The sequence below is a fragment of the Oreochromis aureus genome, linkage group 11 (genome assembly GCF_013358895.1).
Source record: "Oreochromis aureus strain Israel breed Guangdong linkage group 11, ZZ_aureus, whole genome shotgun sequence".
In the NCBI taxonomy this organism is placed as follows: Eukaryota; Metazoa; Chordata; class Actinopteri; order Cichliformes; family Cichlidae; genus Oreochromis; species Oreochromis aureus.
In genome coordinates, this window is record NC_052952.1 from 28,367,164 (window position 1) to 28,378,491 (window position 11,328).

Consider the following 11,328-nt stretch of genomic DNA (forward strand, 5'->3'; position numbering starts at 1 on the left):
TGTACTCTCTTGGAGATTATTTTTTCTTGGTTTGGTACTAGATGCAGAGCTAAAACTTCTTGTCACATTATGTCATTATGTGAAACTTTAATTCGAGTTGTTGGAGTATCAATAACTTTATTAACGTCGCCCTATTTCCTCTTAATAACAAGCAATACATTTTTCCTCTCTGTCAGAGACATGAGTCTGAGAACGCTACGTCAACCACCATTTCTTTTTCTATTGAGGTCACATTTGTACCAGAGCACGTGGGCTTTCTTTTCAAAAAGAGTCTTAATTTTCATTTAGTGGGATCTCATAAATGTACAGTTATTTTACCTCTTCCAAAACAAAACATTTACTCAGCATCTGTTGTAGTGAAAAGTGGGACTTTTCCTCACATGTTCACAGTGTCCATACTTCACGTTGTTGTTTTATAGGCGCTGAAATTTTTAGGCATTACAATATTTAGAAGAAACACACAAATTTTCAGTTGAGTTTACACACATGCACACACACACAAAATATCTATGCTAAAGTACGTTAAATTCTGCTTGTCCTGTCTTTATGAATTCAATTTCAACATACTGAAATTGGGTTGAGTTTTTATTGATTTGTTTTAGTTGAAAAATGAAAAGAGGACAACGCTGCCCACAACCACAACCACCAAACATGTAGTCGTCTGATTACACCACACAGAAAACAGGCAACCAGGTTTTAGAAAAAAAATATCAGAGCACACAAACCAGAGGGTGGTGCTCATTTCTGAGGGGAAAGTAGCATTAATGCCACTCTTCAAATGGCCTGAAATTTTATTTATTTATTTATTCATTTTATAAAACATGAAAACAGGAAATGCAGCCCACAGCCACCAAATAAGTGGACCTCTGATCTCAAACATAAAACAAGCAACAAGGTTTTAGAAAAAAAACTAATGAGCACACAAACAAGAGGGAGATGCTCATTTCTGAAAGCAACATTAAAACTGAAAACATTGTAGAACTGAAACATTCATCAGTAGATTAAAATTTAATGGTTCCTGGTTGTAGCAGGTCAATAAGTTGAGACAGATTCTTCAGCATTTGGCAGCCTGTCAAAGTAACAAATGACCTTGATGTCTCTGATAAGGGGGGAAATAATAAAGCCCTCTGGAAAGTGAGAGCTCTCTTAAATAGATTTCAACAAAGCTGCCATGGAAAGATTCCCTTCGCAGGCCGGTGTCCTGTATGGGCTTTACAAACCAAATCCCATAACTTCAGAGCGCTAGCTTACACAATTCCTTTTATCCATAATGGACTTCTCAGGCTCCTCAAAACCTGCTTTGTCCTTTGCCTGAACTTTCATCTTCTTGCTGTAATATCTGGTGGTCATTTGCTGACAGCTCTAAGTATGACTCAACTTCCATAATTCTGAGTAAAATATCTTCCTGCCTCACTCAGGCCTCATATCATTCCATAATCAAACAGGACCTGATTTCCACAAAAAAAAAAAAAAAAAAAAATGAAGCAACATGATTTACCACAGGATTTAGACATAGATATAGACACAGACAAACAGGCACACACAGACACAAACATGCATTCCCACCCTAATGAACACATATGCAAATACTCAGCACTCACCCAACGTGGAGACAAACAGAAATGGACACCTTACACACCCCAAACATACTCTATACCCCAGGTCCAGGTACCCTCGCCCCCAGAGGGACAATCGGCTCCTAGACCCAGGAGATGTTACCCTTTTCCCTGGGGTGGGGACATGCAAGTAGTCCCTACCTGGGACCAGCTCCCCCGCTGACTCCAATGACTTCCACAAGCACAGAAAGAGAGAGTAATGCATTGTGCTGAAAATGTATTAAATTATCTCAAGAGAAACTGCCTCTGCTTTCAAGGAGAAAACTTAAACAGGCACAAATTTTCAGCTCTAACTCCCATGTGCCGGAGTATTGCTACTGTGAATGAACGGAACAGAACGGAAAAAAATCCATCCACCCAAACATGTGGTAATAATGAGTATGCGCCGTTGTGTGTGTGTGTGTGTGTGTGCAGGGCTTGTCTGTGCCACAGATAGCTTTTACCAAAATGTGATGATTAGCAAAAGAGTGGGTGGTGTGTCACTGTGGAGATGGGTGTCAGATTATCTTTAATCCTCAATACAAATCCTGCTTAAATGCTTCAACTGATTCAGTGTTCCACAAAGCCTCACTTTGCCCATCACTACCACTAACCCACAGTCAGCAGGCAATATGATTGCAATAATTTGTAGTATTAGAATTTGCAATGGTATTTGTGTCTTTACTACTTTTGCTTAGATCAGTGGATCACAATGACAGTTGGACAGTTGGACCTTGGTGGAGTGTTCTGCAGACACTGTCAGGAATTAGTCCAGCATAACTCAACATAAGGAATCAAACAAATACAAAGTGTGATTTGTGCATGCTTACTAATTATTTACTAATTAAATTAGATATTAATTATTTAAATTAAAAAAGTTGAAGACATTTACACCACACAATGACACACAGAAAAAAATACAAATGATATAAAACAGGTGAGTAAAATATGGCCGAATTTTAACAGTTTAAAATGTGCTTGTTTTACACAATTTAAATAGAGAAACAGAGGTGTAGAAAATCTAACCTTTTTTTTTTTTTTTTTTTTTTTTTACCTCACCAAGCAGGACCAGACAAAATATACAAGCTGTCAGTGCAGAAGCACCAGGTTCACAGTCTCACAACCACAAGATACACTTTGACTTAAGGGTTAACTCTGCCCTCTGCTGGTGAGTGTAGCAAATGTGCAGAGGGGGGAAAAAAGCGATATAAACAAACAGAAAAATAAGCAGATACTGTTTAAAACGTATTGGTGCCATACCTGTGTGCATGCATAGAATAATGCTGCTTTTTTGATTTATAGTTTATGAAGTTAACTAATATTCTTCTGACCACTCTTAAATTCCCCTGGAGAAACTTTGCTATCAAAGAAAGTAAAAAGCAAGGTCTACATGCTGAAACTATCAATGAGTATTCTGTGAGGGCGCTGTTGAAAACACAAATTTGTTCCAACATCAAACATCTAAAATTTGCATTTAACCTACAGTAGATGAGTATGTTTCATACTCAAAATTATTAATCTCATTAAGCTATGACAGAATGTCCAGAGAGAAAAGCATCCCGGGAAGAATTTGTTGAATAACATTTTCCCAGAATGAGAAAAATATTGGCCATTAAAAAGTGCTCACCTGATGGAGGTTTAAAGCAAGTATTTATCCTTATACAATCTAGGTAAGTTAGTATTGCCACACCTGATATGATTTGGCTCAGATTTTATGCCTGATGATTTTTAAGGCATAACACTCCTATTTAATGGGGATTGGGACGTAAACTAGGAGTACACTAGCTTGTGATGCCCTGAGGCTTGGTTTGTGCCTGCTATCTTCTCTTGGTCCTGACTGGGGACCTTTTACATGTTAGGCAAATGTGTTCAGTTCAAAGAGGCACACTTACCCTTGCATTATAAAACATTTAAAATGTTACCTGAAAAGGTTATTAAACCAAAAACATGGCAGCAAAATAGCAGAGGGATTAAGAAAATGATGTCCCAGCTCCAGTCCTTATTTTGCATAGCCCCTACTTTAAGATGTAGAGGTGTGGTGATCACAGTGTGATGAAAATGGTTCAAAGTGGAATTATTCATACACAAAACCATCAGATCAAAGAACATTCATCCGAGGGAAATTTTTTCGATTATATCATTCACAGTGGAGTACACTGGCTCGTCTTCCTCTTTCTCCTTTTCTGGTTCAGACTGTTTCAAGTCCATCTCTGTCATCATCTCCTCCTCCTCGCCCGTCACCATTTCATCTTCCCATTTGCCTTTTATTGCTTTCTTAATTTCAGCATACTCCGTCTTTGTGCTTTCTTGCTTTCTCTCTGACTTGCTGTTTCTTTTCAACAGGGAAAAATCAATGTCTGCATACTCCACTTCTTGCGGAGCACTGCTGAGTTCAGGCACGCCTTTCTCTGCTGCCACACCTTCATCTTCAACTTCTTCTTGTGGGTCGGACTGATTGTCTTGTGTTTCTTGACCATCATATATGTGCTAGGTACAACGTAAATGATACAAGTCAATTACCAGCCTCCAAAAACCCAGTATTGCACATTAGATTGTGTCTATCTGGGAAATCTGCAATACTGCTATGTCAAAATCATGCAATCATGCAGTTCTTTTTTCTGTGGGTTGAAAATCAGGTGGATTCAAACTTAAATTACTTTTTCACAATGCTTACACATTCCTTACATTTTTCCATTAAGTTTAAGTGGTGGTGTTTGAAATAGCAGCAATCCGATGTGGCTGTGTACGGAGGCAAAACTACAGAAATTCTGTCTTTATCCAACAAATTATGGACCTATATGTGGTTCAGCATTCCTATGTTATAGTCCACAGTGTTTTCATGAAATAATCTTAATCAGAATAACTGGGATTATGTTGATTTATCTGTTTTCAGTGATTTAGGAGGATTATGCAAAACTTACCCTTTTGGGTATCATGAAACTTGGTGGAGAAATGAAGGGTGGGCTTATGAAAAGAACCAATTAAATTTTGGTACTGACCTCTCCCTGTTTCTTTAAAATTGCAAAACTTTGAAGCAAGATGAGTTTTCTTTTTCTCTGTCCTCTTTTATTGGATATATTTTCCTTAAGCAAATGCTGATGAAACAGACTGATAGAGGTTGGACTGTAGTTCAAAGGCATCATGAATACACAGTAACCTACCTCCAGTACTTGTTTATCCTTGCAGCTCTTTTAGTACGTTAAAACTATATAGAAAACCAAAAGACTAAATATGTATATTTCAGTATTGAGGAAATTTGTGCACAATTAAATACTTTATGATTATGTTTAAAAAAAGCCAAATGAACATAAATACCTGTGGATCGTCTTGACTTGTTACCATCTCCAAAGTCTCATCCAAATTTCCAGAATTCTTTGTTTTTTTTCTGAATAAAAGGGTTTTACATTATTAAAGTCAAGTGTAAATACATCTATTTAAAAAAACGGAAAATATAAAAAAATAAGTGTCGTACCTTGAACATTTTTTAATCAAACAGCAAACAACTGCAGAAAGAACTACTCCAATCAAAAAGGCAATGATGATTTCCAGATATCCCAGGATCAAAACTGGTGAGTGAGCTGTACTCAAATGGAACAACATGAAACAGATGCTTTCAATTATATACAGTCAATTTTCTAATGATTTTAGAAATGCAAAGGTCTCATTTATGAAAATGAAAATACATACCCACTGTATTGGACACACTTTGAATCATGAGATTTTTTTTTGCTTCTCCCTTTTCATTGTTGCTCACACATTCAACAGTGCTGTTACCATAGTTTTTTACATTTAGACTGACAGTGCTGTTGACTGTGTGGTTTGACACAGTCGTTTTGATAGAGTACTCTTTGTGGTTCTTTAGGAGCGGCCATTTGATGGTAGGTAAAGGAAACCCTTCACTGATACACACACAGGTCAAAACCTCTGCCTGAAGCACACATCCAGAGCCATTCTGTATCTTTGAAAACCCTGAAAACACATGATCAGAAAGATAAACAATGTAAGGTATGATTTTAAGTGTAAATATGAACTTCACATTAAACACTAGTGCTATCTACTTACAAGACACAATCACACTGACAGATGATGTTACAGTTGTGTCCGGATGTGTTGCTGTGCAGATGTACTGTCCAGAATCTTCTGCTGTCACATTCTGGATGACAAGTGTAGCTGAGCCAGTGTCATTATGCAGGTTAGTGTAAGCTCCACTATGTTTGTTGTTTGCTTTAGAGCTAAGATCTCTCCACATGATAAGGGCTGGAGGAAAACTTTCAACACTGCAGGTCAGATTCAGAACATCTCCCTCCTTTATGATTGTGTTCCCAGTGATTTGAGGTGTCCTTATATCTGTGGAGCACATTACAGTAGTTTTTTTTTCAGAATGAAGAAAATAATTGAAATAAAATGGGAAAAAATAATACACAGCTTAGTTGTTCCCCGTGGTAACCACCATCATAAAACCATTCAAACAGGTAAAGTCAAATTTTTCTCCAGATGTTTTGCTGTACAGATGTATAGATGTACTGTCCAGTATATTCTTATCATATTTGGGATGACAAGTGTAGCTGATCCAGCGTCATTGTGCAGGTCAGTTTCATTGTAAAGGTCTGTGCTGTCAGTTAAGTGTTAGGACTGACAAAGCCATCCACCATTAGCAAATGTCAGCGTTGCTGTCTTTGACAGGAGATGGCAGATGCTGATGACAGCAATGCTAAGCATTATATCCAAAGCACAATGTGCCACAACTTTCAGTATTCTTTACTTTCAACTACTTTCAACTATTCTTTAAGTAATAAGAAATGGTTCCCAATGGCTATTTAATACATAGATGTTGAGGCAGCTTGGCATATTTAAAAGTGTCTGAATACAGTTGTTTAATTTCTTTAAACTGATATTTTTATTTACCTGACTGGATAAAAGCTCTGTCTAAAGGATAAAATTGCTTACTCACACATCACTGTTATGTTGATGTTTTCTTGCAGGGTATTGTTCATATGTTTTGCCGTACAGACGTACTGTCCAGAATGTCCAGTTGTAGCATTAATTATGGAGAGTGTGGCTGATCCAGTGTCATTGTGCAGGGTTATATCAGAACCAAGTTTAGACCACATAATCAGAGATGGAGGGAAACTTTCAACACTGCAGGTCAGATTCAGAACATCTCCCTCCTTTATGATTGTATTCCCAATGATTTGAGGTGTCCTTATATCTGTGGGGCACATTACAGTAGTTTTTTTTAGAAGGAAGAAACAAATTGAAATAAATAGGGAAAAAGTAATACATAGTTTAGTTGTTCCCCATGGTAATCCTAACCACCATCATAAAACCATTCAAACAGGTAAAGACAAATTTGTCTTCAAATGTTTTGCTGTACAGATGTACAAATGTACAGTCCACAATATTCTTATCACATTCTGGATGACAAATGTAGCTGATGCAGTGTTGTGCAGGTCAGTGTAATTTTCACTGTAAAGGTCTGTGATTCCCTCATTAACAGTTATATTCCCAGTGATCTCGAGTTTTATTTTATCTGTGGCACAGTATCAAGTATCAAAGTCAGTTTTATTTGTCAATTTCTTCAGATGTACTTGCCATACAAAGGAATTGAAATTACGTTTCACACTGTCCCATGCGTAGACATAGACAACAATAAAGTGCAGATGCACAACATTTAGGTACATACAGGATATAACAAGACAGGACCTACACATAACATATAATAAAGTGTTCCACAGTGCGCCCTGGAAAGTAGTGTACTTGTCTACAGATTCGGTTTATTAAGGAGGTAAAAAAATCACAAAGAATTATTGTAGATTTTTTTTAAAAAAGAAAAGAAAACAGCCTGGTGGTAAATTAAAAGAAAACCTGAAACCCTGACACATACAACGAGTTGATTGGGATATTTGGCGCCATGTTAACCAAACATCTGGGATGTAGGTACACAGACGGTTGGCGAGGTGACAAATCTCTGTTTGTCGACTCTATAATAAATGTTGTTGCCCTTGCTAGTTGGCTTCAGAAATATTAGCCAGTTTTACTAATTATTTGTACTCTATTATGTGCAAGGTCAGTTAAATGTTAGGACAGACAAAACCATCCACCATTAGCAGATGTCAGTGTTGCTGTCTGTGACAGGAAGTTATGAGCAATGAAGAAAGACATTAAGATAGATGCTGGAAGCTTATGACAGCAATGCCAAGCATTATATCCAAAGCACAATGTGCCTGTTATTTTAAAATATAAGAAATGGTTTCCAATGGCTCTTTAACACATAGATGTGAGGCAGCTTCATATTTAAAAGTGTCTGAATACAGTTGTTTAATTTCTCTGAACTCATATTTTCAGATACCTGAGTGAAAAAAAAATCTCTGTTTAAAAGCACAAAGTTGTTTACTTACATATTACTGTTATATTGATATTTTCCTGCAGGGTATTGTTCATATGTTTTGCTGTACAGACGTACTGTCCAGAATGTTCAGTTGTAGCATTAATTATGGAGAGTGTGGCTGATCCAGTGTCATTGTGCAGGGTTATATCAGAACCAAGTTTAGACCACATAATCAGAGATGGAGGAAAACTTTCAACACTGCAGGTCAGATTCAGAGTTTCACCCTCCTTCACATTTGTGCCCCCAGTGACGTTAACTTCCTTCACATCTGTTACACAAAAATACAAATTACACAATAATGAAGCTTCTCTTTTTCTCTTTCCTGCAAGACCAGTTGACTAAGAGAGCACACTGCTTTCAAAAGATTTCATCATACACAATTAAATAGTGAAAATACTCACAGTTTACTTTTAAAGTTGAATCCCCCTCTGTAGTTTTTCCCCCAGTGAAGCGGATTTTACAGGTGACATTGGTGTTGTGGTGTTCAGCAGAGGAGTTGAAAGTCAGAGTTGAAATGTGTCTTTGTGTGAAAGCAGTTAGATTTTTAGTCCTGAAAGCAGTGCTGTTTCCTGTAATGTAAGATTCAGTCCCTCCTGCTCCTCTCCATGTCCAGGTGATTTCAGGAACAGATCCAGAGCAGAGACCAGGAGCAACACAGGTCAGTGACGCCTGCTGTCCCTCTGTCAGTGTGGGAATCTTAACTCTGGGTTTCTGACTAAGACCTAGTGGAAACACAGAACGTTAGCATAATCTGGTTAACTGCCTGAAGTTCATCAACTACTTATATTTTGGCTTAAATTATAGGAAATTATGTTAAACAGGTAGATGTGGAACATAAAGCTTTGTATTTTGTTCTAACAGCACACAGGGGTAAATAAATGTGCAAAATCAGTTCATACTTGAGACAAAAAAACTAATAAATAAAGTAACACAAAAACCAAGATTTATTCTCAACATCCTTTTTTGATGCAGTTTTTTGTACCTTCAACTAAGACAGTTGTCTTTTGAATAGATGCAAATCCATCTTCTCTCCGATAAAGTTCACCATTAACTCTGATCCGATACGATCCAGAATCAGACTCTTTGAGATCATTAATGATGATGCTGCAGTTCTTCTGTCTTATATCAGGCTCTAAGAGTGACACACGTCCTTCAAAGCCATACCGAACGGGGATATTGTTTTTGCTGTGAAATATTATTTCATAATCATAGTCACATCTTGTATATGGTCCACATTTGTACCAAACTATATGTTTGGGTGTAAATCCAAAACCAGTAGTGAAAGAACATGGGATCACAACACAGAGTCCAGCCTCTGCTGTTAGTCTCTCACTAAGTGTGATGCAGTATTCTCCATTACATTGTTGTGATGTGCCTGTTAATACAAAGGAGGAGATAAAAAAAGAGGAAAAGAATATTTGGTTCATCTGAATAGTTGTATAATGCACAAGTCAACAGGTGACAGTGATCTTATTAATTTATGTGATCTCTAAATTCTGTTACATGAATTTATACTTATAATCTGATTACATGTCAAAAAAACACTTTTACTCTACACACACACACACACACACACACACACACACACACACACACACACACACACACACACACACATAACCGCATAAAACAAAACACTAATAAAGCAGAATTAGAAGAATATAAAGAAGAAGAATCAAACCTGTTTCAGCACACACACGCAAAAGGAAAGTTGCCCAGATCAGAACAAACATCCTGACTTGATTATCAGCACGTTCAGTCTGTCCCTCCAGAGACAAACTTTATTGCAGCAAATGAAGTAAAGAGAGATTAGAACAAAGGAAATGCAACATTTTACATCACACATCGCAATACAGGATGTTGCGTGCTTGGTTATTCCATAGTTATGTACTCATTTTACCGACTGTGCCAACACCATTACCCTAAAGTTTTTATGGTAAACACACACAAACTGTTACTACTGCATATTCTCTGTCATATTCCATGTAACTTTAGGTCATCTGTATCATTTAATGAATTCAAAAAGTGGCTTCCATCTATCAAGTTTTTTGACCAGTTCACACAGTTCACACGTTTATATAATCCTGCTGTTCATTTAGTGTTTTAAAATATATTTTCCACAAAAAGCATTAAATGTTTGTTTTTTTACCTCTTTTGTGTGGTCTTTCACCACTCTTCTCTCCACCATGGTCTCAGCTGACCTTTATCCTTAAAGTTTCTCTTCCTCACTTCTCTTTTTTCTTTCTTCCTTCTTTTTACAACAGGATTTCAGGAACTGTGAGTACATGTTCAAACTGAATTAGGGCAGACCCATTTTTATGAAGTTATTATTTTATATCACACTATATATGCTCAAATAAAATACTCATCAAGTACTGAAAAAAAACAAACCTTTGTAAAAACAACAAAAATGACTGAAACTTTATAAAGATAAGTTGTTGCTGATCACTGGGAAAAGTTAAGTAGGTTTATTTTCAGGTTTGTTAGATACAATGAATACAAACACAATGCCCACAAAAACAGGTGCAAGAGAAAAACTGAAAAAAACAAGAGAGAGAAAAAGGCAGGATATGTGAGAGTCTCGGAGACCATGACAGAAGTATTTTTGAATGTTAAATTCATGAAATACTCTCAGTTTGGTTATGTTCCTTAGATTTTGGTTTCGTTGGTTTGGTCGCCAGTGCGATTGTTTATGTCTTCAATACTTATATAACAATAACTATTTTAATGGTTTTGGGTTGATGTTTTCTTTTGATTTGCCTTCTGTTTATTTTGTCTGTGAAGGCTCTCAGTCATCCAGGGCATTCTCTAAGGAGTTTGGAAAGAAAGGCGTCTGGACTTCTTTAGGTTTCTGAAGACGTTTCACCTCTCATCCGAGAAGCTTTTTCAGCTCTAAGACCAAATGGTGGAGAGTCCAAGATTTTAAACCCTATGGGAGTGTCCCCCTGTTTTATGGGAACCCTATTGATCCTCTACCTAATCAGACAAGCTGTGGTTGCAAATTTTGAAGCTATCCTGATAACCTTATCCCACCAACGATGTGGAGATCCAACTTTTTTTTAGATCCAATTAAAATCAAGCACTCAAAAAGATGATCTGGAAAAAAGTAGAATTCAAGAAACAGAGTTTAATACATTGAATCACATGAACAGCAGGAAAAATACATACAGACATTTAGCAAGAGAATTACATAGCAGAAAGCAAGCAAAGCAAAACCCTGGGGTGTACAGCCTTAAGCACAGACAGCAGAGCAACACAGAGATGGACAGAAAGAAGCAGCAGGAAGAAAGGGTGTCCTTATATATAGGTACCAGTATCCCCGCCCCCTGCTGCTGGGTAACTTTC

General features: G+C 37.1%; 1 protein-coding gene across 4 annotated transcripts; it reads right to left on the minus strand.

Moving 5' to 3' along the window:
• Window positions 1-2,612: 2,612 nt before the first annotated feature.
• LOC116325111 (sialic acid-binding Ig-like lectin 10) lies at window positions 2,613-10,770 on the minus strand. Of its 4 annotated transcripts, XM_039620148.1 has the most exons (13): window positions 10,375-10,769; window positions 10,133-10,258; window positions 9,665-9,762; window positions 8,966-9,358; window positions 8,385-8,705; window positions 7,994-8,251; window positions 6,547-6,804; window positions 5,658-5,942; window positions 5,283-5,564; window positions 5,068-5,173; window positions 4,911-4,980; window positions 4,757-4,800; window positions 3,952-4,082 (listed from the first exon to the last, which is right to left on the minus strand). In XM_039620148.1, the coding sequence occupies exons 3-12, from the start codon at window positions 9,714-9,716 to the stop codon at window positions 4,795-4,797; spliced, it is 2,031 nt and encodes a 676-aa protein (XP_039476082.1). In that variant the 5' UTR covers window positions 9,717-9,762; window positions 10,133-10,258; window positions 10,375-10,769; the 3' UTR covers window positions 3,952-4,082; window positions 4,757-4,794. The 4 variants fall into 4 exon arrangements, with proteins under 4 accessions (XP_039476080.1, XP_031601787.2, XP_039476081.1 ...); XM_039620146.1 differs by lacking the exon at window positions 4,757-4,800 and having other exon boundaries at window positions 2,613-4,082; window positions 10,375-10,767; XM_039620147.1 differs by lacking the exon at window positions 4,757-4,800 and having other exon boundaries at window positions 3,945-4,690; window positions 10,375-10,770.
• Between the last annotated feature and the right edge of the window lie 558 nt (window positions 10,771-11,328).